This window comes from Somniosus microcephalus, chromosome 8, assembly GCF_052327205.1.
Source record: "Somniosus microcephalus isolate GS21.2 chromosome 8, FLI_Smic_1.0, whole genome shotgun sequence".
Classification (NCBI taxonomy): Eukaryota; Metazoa; Chordata; class Chondrichthyes; order Squaliformes; family Somniosidae; genus Somniosus; species Somniosus microcephalus.
In genome coordinates, this window is record NC_140994.1 from 210,915,707 (window position 1) to 210,937,645 (window position 21,939).

At 42.0% G+C, this 21,939-nt stretch overlaps 1 protein-coding gene across 1 annotated transcript in view; it reads right to left on the bottom strand.

Annotated features, from left to right (window-relative positions):
- sec24a (SEC24 homolog A, COPII coat complex component) overlaps positions 1–21,939 on the bottom strand; it is a 67,343-nt gene that overhangs the window by 39,959 nt on the left and 5,445 nt on the right. The window contains exons 2-4 of the mRNA XM_085995665.1: positions 15,942–16,535; positions 5,056–5,229; positions 256–333 (exon numbers count right to left, since the gene is read on the bottom strand). Coding sequence (XP_085851791.1) covers positions 256–333; positions 5,056–5,229; positions 15,942–16,535 — 846 coding nt within the window. The remainder of the gene's footprint in view (positions 1–255; positions 334–5,055; positions 5,230–15,941; positions 16,536–21,939) is intronic.

The following is a 21,939-nucleotide window of genomic DNA, read 5'->3' on the forward strand; positions in this document are numbered from 1 at the left end:
CTTTCATAATTATAGACATGCTTGATTCAGACTTGAAGTAGTTCTTCAGAGTACAGCCTTCTGAGTTTACAGATAACATAATGAAGAACTTTATTGGAGATTATCTCCTTCTCCCCTTCCAAAAGTCAGTGCAAAATACTGTTACGCTGACCCTAGCGAAAGATGGTATCCCTACTTTTAAATCCAATTGCAATAACATTTAATTTCTCCTGTCGTCTAACAGCAAAAATTGACAATTTTTAAAGTATTACTTACTAATTTCACCTCCTCCTTCCACAGTATCATAATTGTCAGGAGCTACAGATTGATCACCAGATGATCCAGAGTTGACTCCTAAAAGATACAGAAAACTTGCGTCAGGTACATGTAGTTGAAAACGAATCACACATTGTTAGATATTTTGTAACTATTACACTGATCACTATTTTAAAATACTCATTTCTATCATTTTCAAATCCCTCCAAGCCTTACCCCTCCCTATCTCTAACCTCCTCCAGCCCTACAACCCTCCGAGGTATCTGCGTTCCTCCAATTCTGGCCTCTTGCGCATCCCCCGATTTTAATCGCTCCACCATTGGCAGCCGTGCCTTCAGCTGCTGAGGCCCTAAGCCTCGCCGCTTCTTTACCTCTCTTTCCTCCTTTAAGATGCTCCTTAAAACCTAACTCTTCGACCAAGCTTTTGGTCATCTGCCCTAATATCACCTTATGTGGCTCAGTGTCAAATTTTGTTTGAGAACGCTCCTCTGAAGCACCATGGGACGTTTTGCTGCGTTAAAGGTGTTGTTGTATAAAAAACTACTTCAAAAAGATTAATGAAATCCATTGAATCAGAGCTGTCACCTTACAATACAGTGTAGTGCTGTTTGACTTGATTTTTTGGTACAATTACCCTACTGTAGGATAATTGTCTTTAAATATTTAAATCTTTTAAACTGCAGCTTTTAATTTATTCCAACTCGCTGTAGCTACACTTGGAAAGCATAATACTGGGTAACTGATAAATGTTGAATGAAAAGGACTCTACTGTTCATATCAAAACCCCCAAGACTCGAGCGGTTTCACTTTTGATTTTAGGAAGCTAACCATTTCCATATAAAATTAAGCCATCAAGACAGGACTCCCACTGAAAATAAATTCTTCTTTGAACAGAAATGTTGCCATTGAAGAATACACTATCCCTCCCTACATACTGTAATCAAATTCCGATTTCCAATTAATAGAACACTGATTAGTCACAGACTACTTTAGTCACAGCCAGGGCTTGAAAGTTCTATTAGTTTCACACCCTAGAAGTCTAAACCAGCTTGTCCCAACTGAATACAGGAAACTTTCTGGTATCCGGCACGGACGGGACCGACCTGGTGCCAGTCCAACAACAATGCCGGATAACCGAACGCTATAGTAAAAGATACGGAGCTCAGAGCTCCGTATAAAGCAACAAACCCTGTTGCTTCAGAACAATCGGCACAAGTTGCAAGCGTCTCTGTAGCTTAGCAACAGCTTCAGCTACACCCTTGCACAGCAACAAATCAATTAAAAAAGTAACTAAAAGTAAAAAAAGTTATCTGAACCGACTCCTGAATTTTGCCAGTGGATAGAGCGTTCCGGTTATTTAGTGGCCGGTTAATCGAAAGTTTCCTGTATGTTGAGTGAAATGTACATACAACTTTAATTTAAACATATACATTTCATCTTATTCAATTCACTGTGCTTTATACCACCACTAGACTATAGTCACAAGGACCTACATTACCAGCTAGCAAGGTATGTTAAAACTTGTGCCATGGAAATCCTTCAGCAGTTATCCCAGCCCTGCTTCAACATACTATGCGGGGCAATTTACCTTATAAATCAGCAGTTCACTGCCCAAGTACCATCACAGTTGGAATGTTAGCACGGGCAGATATTCTAGACTGAGCAGCACACAAAGACTCAAACTACTTCATAGCATGGGTTATTTTGATGAAATTTTGTGTATCCTAAACAGGCCACATGAATTACCAGAATTAATTTTTGCTGTTTAAAAAAATCACTGACAGTACATAATATCCCGCTTTCTGCCTCCAATTCCCTGAATCTAATCTGCAAAAGGACTACACTGCACCATTAAGCAGCTCCAGAGCATTCAGTCATCCATTTTGAGATTTTAGCTCATGCATCACAAGGCTAGAAAAAAATCTTCTATAGCTACCCAGGTTAACCTTTGAATTAATTCACCCAGTGTTTACTTACATCAATTAGATTTTGGAACCCTTTCGGGACACAAACCAATGCTTGGCAGTCTAATGCATGTTTTACATAGTATAATGTTGCTTTCAGTTTAAAATAATATGGTTGAATTCCAAATTCAGTTTGAGAGTGAGAGAGTTGGATCTCAAACCAGCGTACTAAGCTTAAATAAAAGGAGACTATGAAGGTATGAGAGTAGAATTGACTAAAGTGGACTGGGAAAACAGGTTAAAGTGTAAGACGGTACAAGAGCAGTGGTCTACATTCAAGGAGATATTTCACATCTTTCAAGATAAATATATTCCACTGAGGAAAAAGGGGAGTAAAAGAAAAGACAGCCATCCATGGCTTAGTAAAGTAATAAAGGATAGTATTCGACTGAAAACAAGGGCATATAAAGTAGCCAAATCTAGTGGGAGGATAGAAGATTGGGAAGCATTTAAAAGCCAGCAAACAATAACTAAAAGATTAATTAAGAAAGGGAAGATAGATTATGAAAGTAAACTAGCAAAAAATATAAAAACAGATAGCAAGAGTTTCTACAGCTATATAAAAAGAAAAAGGGTGGCTAAAGTGAACGTTGGTCCCTTAGAGGATGAGACCGGGAAACTAGTGGTGGGGAACATGGAGATGGCAAAGACGCGGAACAAATATTTTGTACCAGTCTTTACAGTAGAGGACACTAAAAATATCCCAACACTGGACAAACAGGGGGCAATGGGGGGGGGGGGGGGGGGGGGGGGAGGAGCTAAACACGATTAAAATCACTAAGGAGATGGTACTCAGTAAAATAATGGGACTTAAGGCGGATAAATCCCCCGGACCTGATGGCCTACATCCTAGGGTCTTGAGAGAAGTGGCGGTCGGGATTGTGGATGCATTGGTGATCATTTTCCAGAACTCCCTGGACTCAGGAAAGGTCCTGGCAGATTGGAAAACTGCTGATGTAACACCCTTATTTAAGAAGGGAAGTAGACAAAAAGCTGGAAACTATAGACCAGTTAGCCTAACATCTGTGGTTGGCAAAATGTTGGAGTCCATTATTAAGGAAACAGTAACAGAGCATCTGGATAAACATAATTTAATAGGACAGAGTCAGCATAGTTTTACAAAGGGGAAGTCATGTTTGACAAATTTGCTCGAATTCTTTGAGGATGTAACATACAGGGTGGATAAAGGGGAACCAGTGGGTGTAGTGTATTTCAACTTCCAAAAGGCATTTGACAAGGTTCCACACAAAAGATTACTGATCAAGATAAAAAATCACAGGATTGGGGGTAATATACTGGCATGGGTGGAAGATTGGCTATCTAACAGAAAACAAAGAGTTGGGATAAATGGTTCGCTCTCGGGCTGACAATCAGTAACTAGTGGTGTTCCGCAGGGGTCAGTGCTGGGACCCCAACTCTTTACAATATATATTAACGATTTGGAGGAAGGGACCGAGTGCAACATATCCAAGTTTGCCGATGATACAAAGATGGGAGGGAAAGCAGAGTGAGGAGGACATAAAAAACCTGCAAAAGGACAGACAGGCTAAGTGAGTGGGCAGAGATTTGGCAGATGCAATATAATGTTGGAAAGTGTGAGGATATGCAATTTGGCAGAAAAAATCAAAGAGCAAGTTATTATCTAAATGGAGAGAAACTGCAAAGTGCTACAGTACAAAGGGATCTGGGGGTCCTGGTACATGAAACACAAAAAGTGCAGCAGGTGATCAGGAAGGCCAATGGAATCTTGGCTTTTCTTGCAAGGGGGATGGAGTATAAAAACAGGGAAGGCTTGCTGCAGTTATACAGGGTATTGGCGAGGCCACACCTGGAATACTGCGTGCAGTTTTGGTTTCCATATTTAAGAAAAGATATACTTGCTCTCGAGGCGGTTCAGAGAAGGTTCACTCGGTTGATTCCGGAGATGAGGGGGTTGACGTATGAGGAAAGGTCGAGTAGGTTGGAGTTCAGAAGAATGAGAGGCGATCTTATCGAAACATATAAGATTGTGAGGGGGCTTGATCGGGTGGATGCGGTGAGGATGTTTCCACTGATGGTAGAACTAGGGGGCATAATCTTAGAATAAGGGGCTGCCCTTTCAAAACTGAGATGAGGAGAAACTTCTTCACTCAGAGGGTAGTAAATCTATGGAATTTGCTACCCCAGAGAGCTGTGGAAGCTGCAACATTAAATAAATTTAAAATGGAGATAGACATTTTCCTAGCAGATAAGGGAATTAGGGGTTACGGGGAGAGGGCAGGGAAGTGGACGTGAGTCTAGATTCAGATCAGCCATGATCCTATTGAATGGCGGAGTAGGCCCGAGGGGCCGTATGGCCTACTCCTGCTCCTATTTCTTATGTTCTTATGTTCTTATGGCACATCCTCTGATTCACCATGAGCAGCACAACAGGAGATTTGCTAAAATACAAAAATATATAATCCTTGCTTTTCCATAGAATAGTATTCTAAAATCTAACATTTGGTAAAGTTATCTACTACTTGCTGTATGAATAGCTTCTCCAAGGAGTATAAAAAAGATCTTAAACAAATAACTCCTACAAAACCTTGCACTCTATTCAAACTAGAAATAAATCATTCAGAACTATTTTCAAAATGGGGCACAAATGTGCCACTTAACATGTTGAAGTATTAAATGTTTCCTGGTCGGAGATACCTGGGTAATGTGAACAGCACTTGCACCTATTTATAGTTGTGTCGCATTTAGGCTCTACATAGGTTCGTGCATCAGTTAGCACGTGCTCCCTGATGTCCACATGTACCAATATGGCACGTTTTAAATGAAAATTAAGGATTCTGTCCCTTGGAAGTGTTACCTTCAGAGTCTCTTGAAAGGTTTTGAGCCAGTGATGCATCATGATTAGTGGTTACCAGAGGATGAGTTGGTCTAATCAAAGGAGGACCTCCACTCGATGGTGGGGGACCCAAGGGTGTCCTGCCAGGCTGATACATCTGATGTAATGGCTGGCTGACTGGTGGACAACTTGATCCTACAGAAACATTTAAATAATTAATTAACTCAGAACTTTTAGTTACACATACAAGCTTATATTCTATTTTACATTACTTGAAATGTATTACACTATAAAATGTTGTAGAACAAGAGTGGAATTTTAAAGAATACCTATAACAAGCTCAGTATATAAATAATGGAATAAAAAACTGAAAACATTTCTAATGAAACATGCATTTAGATACAGTAAATGTGCAGCCAGAAATACACACTACACTGTAGCTGGCACTACAGTACTGTATATTACTGGACAGAGCGACAACACAAAATAGTGCCCATTACAATCACGTGCCCATAATGGAGGTTGCACTGAAAATTGTTCTTAAATATAAGTTGATTATGGAATAAGAGAAAGCCAGTCAGATAATCAAATTTATTGTTTTCAACAGGCCACTTAAAAGTTAATAGTCATGGGCTTTCCAATTTACTATAAAAATCAAATGAGGTGAGTTGCAAAAGGTGTAACCTTCAAGATGAATGGTCTATTTTTGCAAAACATCCCATACCTCTTCGCTCCACCACCTGGATATCTCATCATAGCCGTGCTTGTGATGCCAATATCAGTATTTCCATCCGCTGATATTACCCACTAGAGTTCATGTCCAACTGAGAAAAACACTTTTCATGCATGTTCAAAAAACCTGGGGAGCACTTTTACATTCTCCAGGGCACACTAGACAGCTCCAAAAAGTCTGAATAAAATCAAAGCAAATTCTAGTCAGTTAAGCTTCGTTATTCCAAGTACAGCAAAATATATTCTGTTGTGATAGAAGGCAGTAAAATATACAGCTGCTACCAGGCAACCATCTCTTATGAAACATTTTGTCTCTGTGGTGAGTGATAGATTTATTTATTTCTTCTGTGTCAAATGTTTTCATATCTATTTACTGAAGGAAATACTTTCCATCAAATATATTGGCAGGACTGTTCTTGGAAAAACTTTTTGTACCTGCCACCCCAGCATCAGCGCCACTATCTGCACACCTCAATCCTTAAACTAGCACCCTCCCTTCACCACCCCCCCCCCCACCCTTTGTCCTCAGCTTCCAGTGATCTCCACTCAGCCCCAATTCACCCAAATCCAGCCTAACTTCCTCCTCAACCCATGTGTAATACTGGGAGAGATCCACTAGCTTTCATACATAATCTCAATTTACATAACACTAGAAGATGAAAATTGTGTTCCAAAGATCCTTAATCCAAGCTATGAGACAGTATCAGAGATTGTAACAGCATTGGCACAGAAAAATTTGTTTAAGGATTCCATGTACCCAAATGTCAGTCTAAAACATGTGCACTTAAATCAATGTTGACATTCTCTCAAGTACAGTGGTGCTACTGACTCGAAGCGTTCGGAGCGTCTTGCATTAGGATTGTGCCCGTACTGCCCAATATCTAACTACAGTACATCATTGTGCAACCCACAGGTGCAACAACAGCACCCCCCTGTGGTCTAAATCAGATATTGTGGCTTTAGCACATGGCCTATTGCGTACCTCAACAATCTTTCTGAAGCTGAACAAGAGAAAACATTTGATAGGACATTGGCAAATATGAACTATTAAGCTGCTTTATTTCACATCAAGTGAACATGCAGAGCAACAGTTATCAGGCTCATAATTCAATCAGTACAACTTTCTTTCACGCAATAATAAATACTGTACACTTCTCCACATCACTCTTTTCTGGTTAAACTTTGCTTCTAACTTTCTGAATCTGATGAAGGCTTGCCCCCTCACAGCTTTCTGTTTTAAAAAAAAAAGTCCGAGTGTTTGTGTGTTTTTTATCTCCGTGATTACAGCCCAAGGGGAGACCTATGACAAACAACCCAGGACCATGGATCTCCCAACAAAATGGGTGCGAGCTGTTTATTGACTACAAAGACAGGCTAACAAACTGCTTATTGTTTGGTCTTTGAGGAAACAATTTTGACACCTTTACTTAGCATTTTAACCATCTTTTGTCTTAGTGCTTTTTAAAACCTGTATAAAAATTCTGTTCCCAGCCTGATGAAAACAAAGCTCTGTGACAATACCAAAGTCTCCCCAGAGATGAACATATTAGAAATTATGGAGAAACAAGTGACTGCAATTTATATATTTAACCATTAAGCACCAATTTCCAACAAGACACACATATGGATTGCTAATTTCGGATATTGCTGTCTCAAGGATGCAGTTAGTTGAAGCAAATTATTTTCAAAAAGCTGAAATCGGCACAAACTCAAAGCATTTATTTTCCATAGAGACTTACAGCTTTATTGCTTCAACTAAAACCAGAAGTGGAAAAATTAGCTTGAAGAATAAGGAATTAATTGTCTAATAAGTTTCCTTCAAAAGTAGTTCAATTTTGATAAATCATTGCGTCTCATTTCCATGCTTTTGCATCTAATTCACTATTGTTCAACTCTCTTACAAAAGCCAAGTCGCAATAGACCAACAAAGTTCCCAGGCTCATTCGCTGGTCTGTTGAGTTGAAGGATCTCAGGTGTGACTACAATAGTGGGTGCACTATAATGGCCTCAGCTGTCTCTGGGCTTCTGGCGGGGGATAAAGGGAGGCAAGAAAGCCAGAATTCTCACTCAGGGTCACTATCCAATGACTCCTACTGAATCACTTTTGAGAAAGGAGAGGTTCCAGCTCAGGTGCAGTGCACCGCCCCCCTATCAATTAGCTCGCCAATACTCACTGTCTAGGCTTACACCTGAAGAATGGCTCCCTGTCCGTGTGTACCTCAGCATGAGCCACTGCTTTCAGGAAAGGGGAAGAAAATTGAGAAAAGGTTCATATTTGGCAATGATTTGGATCTAGTTAAATAAAAACTATCAGATATCTTTGGAGTACTTTCAGTTTCAAGTGTTTTCTCTTGGCAGCCATCTTTATTAGACAATAAAACAAAAGGCAAGTTAAAACAAGCTACATTTCCTGGACATTCAGGTTTCAAAAATACAGTATTGAAGTACAGAGTTAGCTGAAACTGCAGACGGAAGGTTAACACAGGGAAACAAATATTTTTCTGGCAACAATCATGCATGTATGTAGGAAGAGCCATTGCTTATAGCTGTTGGACACAAGTCTGCTCACTTTGCCACAGGAAACTTTGTGATATCCGGCACCGAGCTGTTGCCGTCCCATCAAAACTGCCGGACAAACCAGCGCTAATGTTAAAACATACGGAGCTTTTGAGCTCCGTATCTAGCAACAAACCCTGTTGCTTAGCAACAGCTTCTAAACAGTCGGCCGTAGCTTGCAAGCATCTCTGTAGCTAAGCAGCAGCTTTAGCTAGACCTTGCAGAGCCTGACTGGTGAAAAAAAAGCAACGAAAAGAAAAAAAACTTACTGAACCGACTCCTGAATTTTGCCGGTAGATCGAGCATTCCGGACAGTTAACCTCCGGATAAACCAAAGTTTCCTATAATATTGTCCATTTCTCCCAAGTCTCGCCAACACCCAGGACCTTCCCCTCAAACTTTACCAACTATGCCCAGAAGCTACACTTCAATTTCGAGTCGCCACTCCCCAAGAGCCCTCGTTTGCTGATGGCATGGATCACCTTTTTGGTCTGCCAGGTGGGATGCTTGCAACACCAAAAACTCACTGCCTGTTTACAGCAATCACTCTTCTTAATCAACAATTACTAGATCAACCAACTTTTAGCAAGTGGCTTAAAAAGATACCAGCAGAACCACCTCACTGCACAATCTATACATCTTCAATAACTTTGTTTGATCTCTACCAGAATACACAATAAAATATTTGTTATTTATTTATACATATTGGGCCGGATAATCCAGTCCCTACGGGAGTGTACGTGCTGTGTACCCACCCGTAGGGACATTGGAAATGCCGGTTTCAGGTATGCACTGCGCATGCGCTGGAAACCGGCATTTCCGATCTGTCAAGAAAGCTCTCGACGGATCCTCCGGCTGCCGTGGAGCAGGGCCTCTGCGGGCGGAGAGTTCCGCTTTTTGGAGACCCTCTGCCTGCAGAAAACACTTACAATTCTTGCGCCTAGTAAAAATGTGATTTTTTTTTTAATGTATTTGTAAGTTTTACTATGTTTCAGGGGTGATCTCCAATCATATATTTGACAGGTCTTCCTGTCAAGTGTATGAAGGGAGATTCCCTTCTGTGATTGGCTCCCCAGGGCCCACGTGATCCCAGGGATGCTGCGAACTACCTGCACCTCTGGGTTACGTGGGCCCTGCGCACCGGCAGTTTGGAGAGGCCCAGCAACGGAACTGTGCGCCTCCCGGGAGCCCTCAGGTCAGGGCGCAGAGTTTTCCAGATCGCAGCCCTCCGCCCGCAGGAGGCCTGTGATCAGAACATCTGGGCCAATATTTAATCAATATATTTAGCAAAACAGTAATTATCACCATTTCTAATGTTTTCAGTTTAAAAACACATCCTATTGATCTCAGCATGGTTAACATACCTCCTTCCAGACTTGCCAAGGATTCAAAGCCCAAGATCTAGGCTAAGTTACCAGAGGATGACTTAAATGGTCAGCTATCCCAATAGCTCATTCAGCAAAGGTACAGCCTGCCTATACATAATCAGGATGGTCCGAGATTTGATGCCTTCTTGCCCACTCCTGATCGTTACCCAGCATATTCTTCTGGAAAAAGTGCAGTATCGTCATCAAGGATGACCAGATCACACTCTGGAGTACTGCTTTGATTTATCTGCCAGCCTTCATACTTTGATCTCATGTGAGGAACACGATGATGGTGATGTGCCAGAGCTTCTGCTACCTGTGGAACCATACCCTAGCACAAGTCACTGTCCAGAACAGAGGAAGAGAAGCAAAAACAAAGGAAAATCTGCACCTGCTATAGTCTGAGATTTAGCTGCTTAGGCAAGATAAGCAGTTTCAGGGTCACATACCATTTACACACCTATATGAAAACCACTCAACTCAACACCATTCAGCTTATTGTAGATTTGTTTCAAAGGAAGCAAACTTGAATGCTCTATTCAGACACAGAATTTCTCCAAATGGCTTTCTATATTTTTTAAGTTAGGGATTACGTGCATCATATACTCGAATCACGGCTTCATTTTTGTTCTAGGCCAGCTTCATAACTTCTTTAACTAAACACAAGGGGATAAAGACGTGGTATTTGAATCTGTAACTGCTCATCTTTAAGAAGCAGCAAGTACCACAGGTTTATTTTTGGTTTTCCTCCCCAGGAGCTCACTTGTACTGGGATGGGTACCACACAGTCCAGTGATATAAATCAATGTACAAGCAATGATTTAAAGTGCCTTTGTGATCCAGATGAGAAATGGCCATGATGGGGAATAATGTACTCTAATTGGGCAATCCAATGTCACTTCTAGGTCAGACATGCCCTAGCCTGATGCCTCAAGTTCTCTACAGGCAGGACCACGTTAAAGCATACTGTCGTAGGGCTACACCCAAATGTTAGATGGGTAAATGCAGCATGTCGTGCAATGCTGAGCCATATAGACCAGGAAAACAGAGTGCTGGAAACACTCAGCAGGTCAGGCAGCATCGAGGAGAGAGAAACAGGGTCAACGTTTCGGGTCAAACCCTTCATCAGAACTGGAAAAGGTTAGGGAAGAGAGATTTTTAAGCAGGGGCAGGGAGGAATGGAGGGAAGAACAAAGGGAAGGTCTGTGATAGGATGGGAGGCAGGAGAGAGGGACAAGTCCAAAGATGTGCGGGTTAGGTTGATTGGCTATGATAAATTGACCCTTAGTGTTAGGGGGATTAAATACGTGGGGTTACGGGGATAGGGTGGGATATGTGTCGGTGCAGGCTCGATGGGCCGAAATGGCCTCTATCTGCACTGTGGGGTTTCTGTGATTTCTGTGATCGTGCAAGGCAAAAGGAGAGGTAATGGGACAAGTTAAACAAAAGATGACTCTCGATGAGGTGTGAATGGCAATGGCAGCAACTTTAACAGCTACCATGTGAGGAAACAAGAGAGAAAAAATATAAAGAAATACAGGGGCCAATTTATAGTCTGAAATTGTTGAACTCGATGTTAAGTCCAGAGGGCTGTAAAGTGCCTAATCGAAGGATGAGGTGCTGTTCCTCGAGCTTACGTTGAGCTTCATTGGAACAATGTAAGAGGCCGAGGACGGTGAGGTCAGAGTGGGAGTGGAGCGGGGAATTAAAAAGTGACAGGACACCGGAAGCTCGGGGCCACGCTTGCGGACTGAACGGAGGTGTTCCGCAAAGCGGTCACCCAATCTGCGTTTGATCTCCCCAATGTAGAGGAGACCACATCGTGAGCAGCGAATACAGCATACTAAACTGTAAGAAGTACAAGTAAATCGCTGCTTCACTTGGAAGGAGCGTTTGGGGCCCTGGACGGTGGGAAGAGGAGGTAAAAGGTATTTCTTACAATTTAGTATACTGTATTCGCTTTTGTCAGACAATCTCTCCTGCCTTCCATCCTATCACAGACCTTCCCTTTGTTCTTCCCTCCCCTCCTCCCTGCCCCTGCTTAAAAATCTCACCTCCCTAATCTTTTCCAGTTCTGACGAAGGGTCCCCGGCTCAAAACGTTGACTGTTTCTCTCTCCTCGATGCTGCCTGACCTGCTGAGTGTTTCCAGCAGTTTCTGTTGTTATTTCAGATTTCCAGCATCCACAGTATTTTTGCTATTGTAGACCAGGAAAACCTTGGCTTCACTCTCTAGAGTAGAGTGAATTAGCCAGCCTCAGATGTGATGGAAAGAAAAGTGCTTCAAATGTTCCCAACCCAGGAGGAAGGGTGCCGAGAAGAGGAGAGAGATCATCAAGCTCCCACATCTGATGAGCATTACGTTCACCAGTGACTGTAGCCAGGTGGAGAAATTGAATAAAATCCGCAGCTGACAGGGACCCCTCCACCTGCATAATTAAGATTTAAATTATTTAACAGGATATTTGTTCACGTACTACGTGCACTGTTTCTTGAACATTTTATGTACAGGAAAAGTAATTCCGATACTTAAAATGTAGCATGTATAATACTAGAGAGAGCACTTTGTCTTCTAGGTGTGAATGCAAACATTAAACATCTAAACATTATCTAATCTATTTTGAACCGTCATAAATTACAGGAATTTATGTCAAAAGTCATACCAAAAGATGAAACCACAGAGGGACTTAATCAACATGGAAGATACGAGCATCTAAGAGACATACAAATCTGAACCAGCTATTTGTAACTCTCTTGCTGATAAGTTATGCAAACAAGTTTCAATCTCATGAAAGAAGCTACAGAACGTGTACGCTCTATTGTATTCCGTTTTGATACAAGGAGTACTGATATGCATGAATAGATGTTTCTATGTAGCTAATGGAATGCCCAAGGAACTGTGTAAAGGTTTCTTGTTATCCATATCCATAAATGTCTGGACATGGATTTTGAAAGAATCCAAAACTTGCTCACTGCACCAATTAGAAGGCATAGCACCACTACCCACATTTATGTGGGTCTCCAACTGTTCCCCGGATAAAGAATCTAGTTGTAGCAAAGTAAAAGCAGGGATTTGGCACATGGATCCAAACTAAATGAGCCTCAATATAAAAGTGCTTTTATAGGGCTTTAGCCCTCATCCCACAAGATCAATTCAAGGGCTTCTGCTAAATCAGAGTTTGGGCTCTTGGCTCTAAGCTGTGTCCAGGCATTAGTACCTCAGATTCAGAGCTGCACTCGCTAACTTCACTAAAGTCTGCATGGTCAGCTGTAGTTAGGTTTCTGTCAGTGGCACTCAATCAGTCCCCAGGGAGGGGTGATTCCAAACAGCCTACCGATTACCCTCTTTCACCATACCACTTCAAACTCACGCCACACTTGCCCAGAATCACCATACACTAAAGCAATACAAATCATTTCCCGTAAACATGAAGAGTTACCATTCAAAGATCAGAGCGTACATGCACAGATGTCCAACGGTATGCTCCCATTTGAAATGGCACTATGGCATTATAGTCCAAGGACAAGAGTAAAAAATGCAAGTGTCATTTTTGAAACATGGATACAGTATGAAGAGGGCAGGTGTGCACTTATGTACTTTTTCAGCTAGCAACAATTAAAATTGCCGAAATAGTTAAGCCAAAGGGCACTCTCAATTCAGTTCAACATTCACTCGTTAATGGAGTATTGTGAAAAGACTTTGTACAAAGAACATTCCAGGCTAAGTTGGTTGCCTAATGTTCAACAGAACTAGGGTCAATGTTCACCTCCAACATAACAACCTTTCACTCCCGCTCGTCATAGAAACAGAGATCCAACAATTCACCTTCCATGAGTAAGCAAGTCTGTGTGCTCTACAGCACAATACTACACTGTAACAAAGTTATAGGCCACGCAATGCAAGATATGAACCAGCCAGTCAGCTTTTTTTAAATGTTTCAATTCCTTTAAACTTCTGCTTTTTAATAAGTACTCACTAGAAGTTTCAGTCTCGTCAGCTATGCTTTATGTCTGTACCTTGCAGAAACCTTCATTGTGTAACCTTTAATTTCTCAAACAGACCCATTTTCTAAAGGCATGCAACAATCAGTAACTGCTTGTGAGCTATACAGCACTATTAAAAAACCCTTGAGGCACCATGGCCAGATCTTGTTTAAATCATTTGCAAAGACATAGTAACACATTGATTTAAAAAAAAACCTAAACTGATCTGCTCTCCGAAAGCACAGACCATAATATTTAAAAATTAAAATCCCTCTAAGCAAAAATGTTAACTCAGCTTGTATGTGGTAAAGCTGTCATTTTCTAATACCGGGTGTGGGGACACCTTACAATATGGACACTTGCAGGCACCAGTGTCTAATCTTCCAAAATGTCAGCTACACAAAGGAAAATGGATCCACCATTTCAGAAAATACTCATTACTGTAGTATAAAAGAACAGAGCTAAATGTTAGCAAGTCAAAAAATATAGACCACAGAATCCAAGATATTAGGCTTGTAGCACACAGTATGCCCCCAGATAGGCACAACCTTGGGGACTAAAAGAAACAAAACTACAAATGCTGGAAATATACAGCATGTCCATCAGCATCGGTGAAGAAAAAAGACAGATTAACCTATCGGGTATAACTCTTCGCCAGAGCTAAAAACTGAAAGATAAGCAAATATTTTAATGGGATTGGGAAAAAGAACCAGACATTCCAATCAAAGGAGGAAGTCAATTGGTTGAATAACCTACAGACTTTAATAGAAAAGCAGCAAACTGTTAAATTATACAAAAGGTCATCTAAGTGAGGTAATGAAAAGACATTACACAAAAGGTCCAACCACCTTAGATGGTGAAAGGTCACAGGAAAAGCCTACAGGAGAAAAAAGGCAAGAAAATGGAGAAATTGAGGAATACATTAAAAAAAGAGGCAGAATGTCTGAAATGGAAAATGCTTGAAATGCACAATAGGTCCAGCTTAAAAAAAGAAACAGACCAACATCGCTGGCACAGGTACAGACAGCCCACTTCCACCAGAAGTGTGTGGAGAGAGAACGAGCTCCAATGTCCAGTATTTCCAGCACAGAAACAGGCCATTCAGCCCAACACATCTAGGTTTGTGTTTATGCTCCACACAAGTCTCCTCCCACCCTCTTCATCTCACCCTATCAACATATCCTTCTATTCCTTTCTACCTAATGTGTTTATCTAGCTTCCCCGTGAATGCATCTGTGTGGTCTCCTTAACTACTCCGCGTGGCAGCAAATTCCACATTCTAACCGCTCTCTGGGAAGAAGTTTCTCCGGAATTCCATGTTGGATTTATTAGTGACTGTCTTATATTTATGGCCCCTAGTTCTGGTCTCTCCCACAAGTGGAAACATCTTCTCTTCGTCTACCCGATCAAACCCTTTCATAATCTTAGAGCTCCATCAGGTCACGCTCAGTTTTCTCTTTTATAGAGAAGAGACCCAGTCTGTCCAATCATTCCCGATAGGTACAGCCTCTCCATTCTGGTACCATCCTTGTATTTTCTTTTCCATTTCTCGTTCACTGGTTGGTCCCATTTCAACTTTATGTCATCTTCAATAATGAATCCATCCCACTGAACAATCCTCAATTCAGTTCAATTTTGCTTTCCTACCAGAGACCAATGGATTTACTCTTTTTACCAGCAGGGAGATTTGAGGTGTTCCACCTGCAGTTTCTGTCTCAGCCCTGTTACAAACACTATGTACAGTGAGAACTTTAATGCACAAATATACACCTCTGTACTTTAGATGCTGCACTAGCTAGAAACTCTACTGTGATTACATGACTAATCTCGTTCTGTCTTTTACTTTAGAGAAATCCCAGTTATCAGAAGACAACAACAACAATTTGGATTTATGTACAACGTCCCAAGGCACTTCACAGGAATGTTATAAAACAAAATTTGACACCGAGCCACATATGGAGATATTAATGCAGATGAGCAAAAGCTTGGTCAAAGAGATAGGTTTTAAGGAGTGTCTTAAAGGAGGAAAGAGGTAGAGAGGCACCCATAGCTTGGTTCGAACAGGATCAGGACACACAACATAACAACAAAATGAAGTAAATGTAGTCATTTGAGGAATGCAGGCATATTTATTACTGAAAGTGGCATGGTCCCTACAGGAAGAACAGACAGACAGTTAGTCGGTTTTAGTACAAGTCGTCTCTTTATAAGTAACCATATTATCAATACTTTATCGCTAGAGGAAACTGAGGCATAAATCCTGGCTTACCTTGGTTTGTATAGTTCTGTGCAACAGGTCCTCCAGCTGTATTTGCATACTGATTGCCCATCGCTGGCTTTGGACCAGCGCTTCCATAGGTGGTAGGCAAGGGCTCTGAAGGTACTCGCCCCTGGCCAGTTCCTGCAGCTGGAACTACATGATTGGTTTGCATCCCTGCTAGAGGCTGGCTGACAGGATGGGACTGCTGTGAAGGACTATACTGCCAGCTTGGCTGTGGAAGGATTGAGGCTCCGGGCTGAACACTGCTGGACGGTCCAGGTGCAAATGAGCTTTGAGAAGGCAGCGGCATTCTTGAGTAAGATCCTGGATATGCAGCCAAAGGTACACTCAGTCCATCAGCAGAGCTCCCCTTCTGTAACGGGGTAGCGTTTAGTGGAGGTCTGCTGGCAGTCTGTCCAAAGCTCTGAAAATTGCCAATAGGCTGAAGATTTTGATGGTACCCGTAGTTACGTTGTTCACTAGAAAGCTGTGGAAAGTTCTTTGTTGGTAATTGCTGCGAATATGGTGCTGGTGGGACCACATTATACCCATGCTCAGTGAGGACTGAAGGATGTTGATTCATCAACTGATTCGGCACAGGACCTGGGAAGAGATAATATGCAGAGTGTCAGAACACTATTCCCATCATTTAAAATCAGATCGAGATAAATTCAGACCTACAGGAAACAGGCAAAACTCTTTCTGGAATTTTATTTGTCTCAGTAAAACTGCAACCTGAAAGCGTCAAGATGCTGAAAAAAGATTTGATGCAAAGTCTGGATAATGTTGATTTTAATTTTAACAAAAAAAGTGAGGATAACGTTTCAGGTGGATTTTAAAGTAAATTAACAGCTCAGCAGAACATTGATCACAACTGAAAAGTCAGTGTATATAAATTTTATACAAGACAACTGTGGATAAAGGGGAACCAGTGGATGTAGTGTATTTGGACTTCCAAAAGGCATTTGACAAGGTTCCACACAAAAGATTACTGATCAAGATAAAAAATCACAGGATTGGGGGTAATATACTGGCATGGGTGGAAGATTTTGTTTGCTGTTAGATAGCCAGAGTTGGGATAAATGGTTCATTCTCGGGCTGGCAATCAGTAACTAGTGGTGTTCCGCAGGGGTCAGTGCTGGGTCCCCAACTCTTTACAATCTATATTAACGATTTGGAGGAAGGGACCGAGTGCAACATATCCAAGTTCGCCGACGATACAAAGATGGGAGGGAAAGCAGTGAGTGAGGAGGACATAAAAAACCTGCAAAAGGACAGACAGGCTAAGTGAGTGGGCAGAGATTTGGCAGATGCAATATAATGTTGGAAAGTGTGAGGTTATGCACTTTGGCAGAAAAAAATCAAAGAGCAAGTTATTATCTAAATGGAGAGAAACTGCAAAGTGCTACAGTACAAAGGGATCTGGGGGTCCTGGTGCATGAAACACAAAGTTAGTATGCAGGTGCAGCAGGTGATCAGGAAGGCCAATGGAATCTTGGCTTTTATTGCAAGGGGGATGGAGTATAAAAACAGGGAAGTCTTGCTGCAGTTATACAGGGTATTGGTGAGGCCACACCTGGAATACTGCGTGCAGTTTTGGTTTCCATATTTAAGAAAAGATATACTTGCTCTCGAGGCGGTTCAGAGAAGGTTCACTCGGTTATTCCAGAGATGAGGGGGTTGACGTATGAGGAAAGGTCGAGTAGGTTGGGACTCTACTCATTGGAGTTCAGAAGAATGAGAGGTGATCTTATCGAAACATATAAGATTGTGAGGGGGCTTGATCGGGTGGATGCGGTGAGGATGTTTCCACTGATGGGTGAGACTAGAACTAGGGGGCATAATCTTAGAATAAGGGGCTGCCCTTTCAAAACTGAGATGAGGAGAAACTTCTTCACTCAGAGGGTAGTAAATCTATGGAATTTGCTACCCCAGAGAGCTGTGGAAGCTGCAACATTAAATAAATTTAAAATGGAGATAGACATTTTCCTAGCCGATAAGGGAATTAGGGGTTATGGGGGAGAGGGCAGGGAAGTGGACGCGAGTCTAGATTCAGATCAGCCATGATCTTATTGAATGGCGGAGCAGGCCCGAGGGGCCGTATGGCCTACTCCCGCTCCTATTTCTTATGTTCTTATGTAACAGCTTTATATGCATTCATTCAATGTGCAGGGGAAAATACTCGGCAGTAGAAGTCTGGTAGGACCCTAGGAAGTACAGAGGGTCAGAGGGACCTTGGTGTACATGTACATAGATCCCTGAAGGCAGCGGAACAGGTAGATAAGGTGGTTAAAAAGGCATATGGGATACTTGCCTTCATTAGCCGAGGCATAGAATATAAGAGCAGGGAGGTTATGATGGAGCTGTACAAAACGCTGGTGAGGCCACAGCTGGAGTAGTGTGTGCAGTTCTGGTCGCCTCACTATAGGAAGGATGTGATTGCTTTGGAGAGGGTGCAGAGAAGATTCACCAGGATGTTACCTGGGATGGAGCGCCTCAGCTATGAAGAGAGGCTGGACAGGCTGGGGTTGTTTTCCTTGGAGCAAAGGCGGCTGAGGGGGGACCTGATTGAGGTGTACAAAATGATGAGGGGCATAGATAGGGTAAAGAGGAACTTTTCCCCTTAGTAGGGGGGTCAATAACAAGGGGGCATAGATTCAAGGTAAGGGGCAGGAGGTTTAGAGGGGATTTGAGGAGGAACTTTTTCACCCAGAGGGTGGTTGGAATCTGGAACTCACTGCCTGAAAGGGTGGTAGAGGCAGGAACCCTCATAACATTCAAGAAGCATTTGGATGAGCACTTGAAATGCCATTGCATACAAGGCTATGGACCAAATGCTGGAAAATGGGATTAGACTGGACAGGGATTGATGGACGGCGCAGACACGATGGGCCGAAGGGCCTCTTTCTGTGCTGTATAACTCTATGACTCTAAGTCTGTTTAATTTTTCTCCAAGTGCACTCTTGCAAAACTCGATACAATCACCTTTTGCTGGTATCCAACTACATGTGTTCCCGCATACAACCAGTGCTACTTGGGATGACCCACAGAGACACAGGGCAAAGCTGAGAATACGGCAAACGTTTATTCTCTCAATCCTGCAGATGGAGAGGACACCCATTTTTTTTAAAAATCCACCTTCTAAGGAAACACCAAGATGCAGCTGTGAGCTGAAATAAATTTAAACTTTAGTCTCCCAGTTGGAGAAAGAAGTGTCAATCCTTATGGTTGGAACCAGACCGTCCCCATTTCACTTTTCCTTGAAGCCAGAAATAGTAATGGAGCTAATTCTTGCGAGATTCAGACTTTTGCAAACACACTGCGATAACATCTTAAACAGCTTCCAAAACTATTTGTAATCTTAGAGTCTTTATCAACCAACAATCGCGATTTAAACTGCAGCTTGAAATCAGATCTTTCCTAGATAGTGTTGTGCAATGAGAAGTTAAAGGGAGATGCAATAGGGACAGGAATTGAGAAAAATCCCCAAAACAAATGTGACACCGATACAGCCTCTTTCAGTTGTCTATGAGACAAAGCCACACGGCAGCAGTGGTTACTCAAATCAAGGAGCTGATTGAACTGCATATCACAGCAAATTGCACAGCAAGAAGTAGATGCTTTGTATATATAAATTATATGAAAGTATATTTATACACTCAGGGATATATCTGTTTATACACTGTATGGATAGATCTGTATTTTTGTGAACAAACATGAATGTTTTCCGATGCTTTGGCAACATAAGATGTAACTTGTCATGCCAATAAAGCGATTTGAATTGAATTGAATTGAATTGATTAAGCGTGTGTTGTGCACCAAGCTGTGTGTATTGGAGGCTTTAACAAGTCAGTGGCATTTAATCATAAGGTGAAACAAAATGACAGGACATTCACTGGTATGGTGAACACCTCCCCCTAAATACATAGGGAAAGCTCGGGTTCGTCAAACCAGCCCCAGTTAATCATCTTACAACCAGGTTGGTGTGCAAATCCATTCAGAGAAGTGTGCAGAAAATGCCATGCTTATCTGGCCTGAGTGAATCAACTTAAGTCAAATGAGCTTCCGGACACATTGCAAGAAGTTTTATTTATGCACCTTTCATTCATCAATTTTCTCCCCTCGCCAAAAGGAGTTTGACTCTTTACTGAGGTACATTTTACACAGGCCCCAGTCACCTTCTAGTCCTGACCCAAGTAGCCATTCTTCACCTTCTGGTCCTGACCCAAGTAGCCATTCTTCACCTTCTGGTCCTGACCCAAGTGGCCATTCTTCACCTTCTGGTCCTGACCCAAGTGGCCATTCTTCACCTTCTGGTCCTGACCCAAGTAGCCATTCTTCACCTTCTGGTCCTGACCCAAGTGGCCATTCTTCACCTTCTGGTCCTGACCCAAGTAGCCATTCTTCACCTTCTGGTCCTGACCCAAGTAGCCATTCTTCACCTTCTGGTCCTGACCCAAGTAGCCATTCTTCACCTTCTGGTCCTGACCCAAGTAGCCATTCTTCACCTTCTGGTCCTGACCCAAGTGGCCATTCTTCACCTTCTGGTCCTGACCCAAGTGGCCATTCTTCACCTTCTGGTCCTGACCCAAGTAGCCATTCTTCACCTTCTAGTCCTGACCCAAGTGGCCATTCTTCACCTTCTGGTCCTGACCCAAGTGGCCATTCTTCATTTGTAAGCCTAGACAATGAGCATTAGCAAGCTACTGGACATGGGGACATCACAGTCAAGCTCAATACTGTTCTCATCTGCTGCCCACACATGTACACTTCCAGCACAGGTGACTAGATAGCAATCAGAAGCAGCAGCTCTGACCAACATTCCCTCCCCAACAGTGCCACGGCTGAACTCAGCCAACAGCCCACACTGAGGATCAAAGCTCGGACCTTCCTTGTCTGTGGGGTTCAGTTACTCACGGTGTAAACCAATTCAGCCATAAAGACAATCAGAAAATTACATTTAAAACCTTTTTAATCTCCCCTGCCCCACCCAAACAATTAAATCTATGTCAGATGGGAGAAGAAAAATACAGGTTCATTATCAACCTGTCCTGTAACAGGAAGACGTTTCCACAAATGAAGCTTACAGGATAACTGCCAGTTATTTATCCTCATAGTATTGCTGCCATAACCGGTCTATCCACAGGATTCCTGTCAGCACCTAAGAGATGCTACACTGAAATCTGGCCAGATGTCTCAATGTTTATTTTATACAAATGCCTCTATGTAGGAAATCTTCTGTCAAGGTTTGCAGCTGATATTTGCCCAGAAAATTTTTATTTTAAGCAAAAAGCTTTATGACGTCACGACATGACTGTGACTTGATGCCAGTCAAAACAGGATTTCCATTGATTTCTTCATCCCAGTGGCGTAAGATTTAAGTTTACACTTTGGTCAAGAGTAAGCAAAAACAGCGCACGAGCCTACTTTCCTAGGTAAGGTACTACAGAGGTGTTCAAAGGTGCTGAGGACACTAAGATCATTACTATTCCATCAATTGAAAGTACTAACAAATAGCAGCGGATCCTGTCGCTATAATAATGAAGTGCTCATTTAATACTGGAGGCATCACTCTCCATATTGCTGGCAGATCACCATCAAAACAGCAATGATATAACTGATGGTCACGTCATGAACCCACTTCCTCTGCATAATCCCTCTGAACTTCCTATTTCAAGTTTTGATTTTTAATTACTTTTGTTCCCACTGCAAATATGACCATTTTTAAATCCTATAAAAACTATATTTTCATGCTGGCAGTCATCACCCTCAAGATGAGATGAGAAAATTGGAAAAAGTGTTATGTGAACTTTGGTTATCCATTGGCAATGGCATATTCCAAATGTATGTTTACTCAATATTAACTTGTGCAAAACTAACCCTGGCATATTAAGTACTTATTCTTCACACCTTCATTTGACAACTGGGTATAGTAGCTTCGTGGCTACGGTGCTGGACTAGAAAACCAGAGGTTTAGACTTCAAATCTATGGCAAGTTGTGAAATCG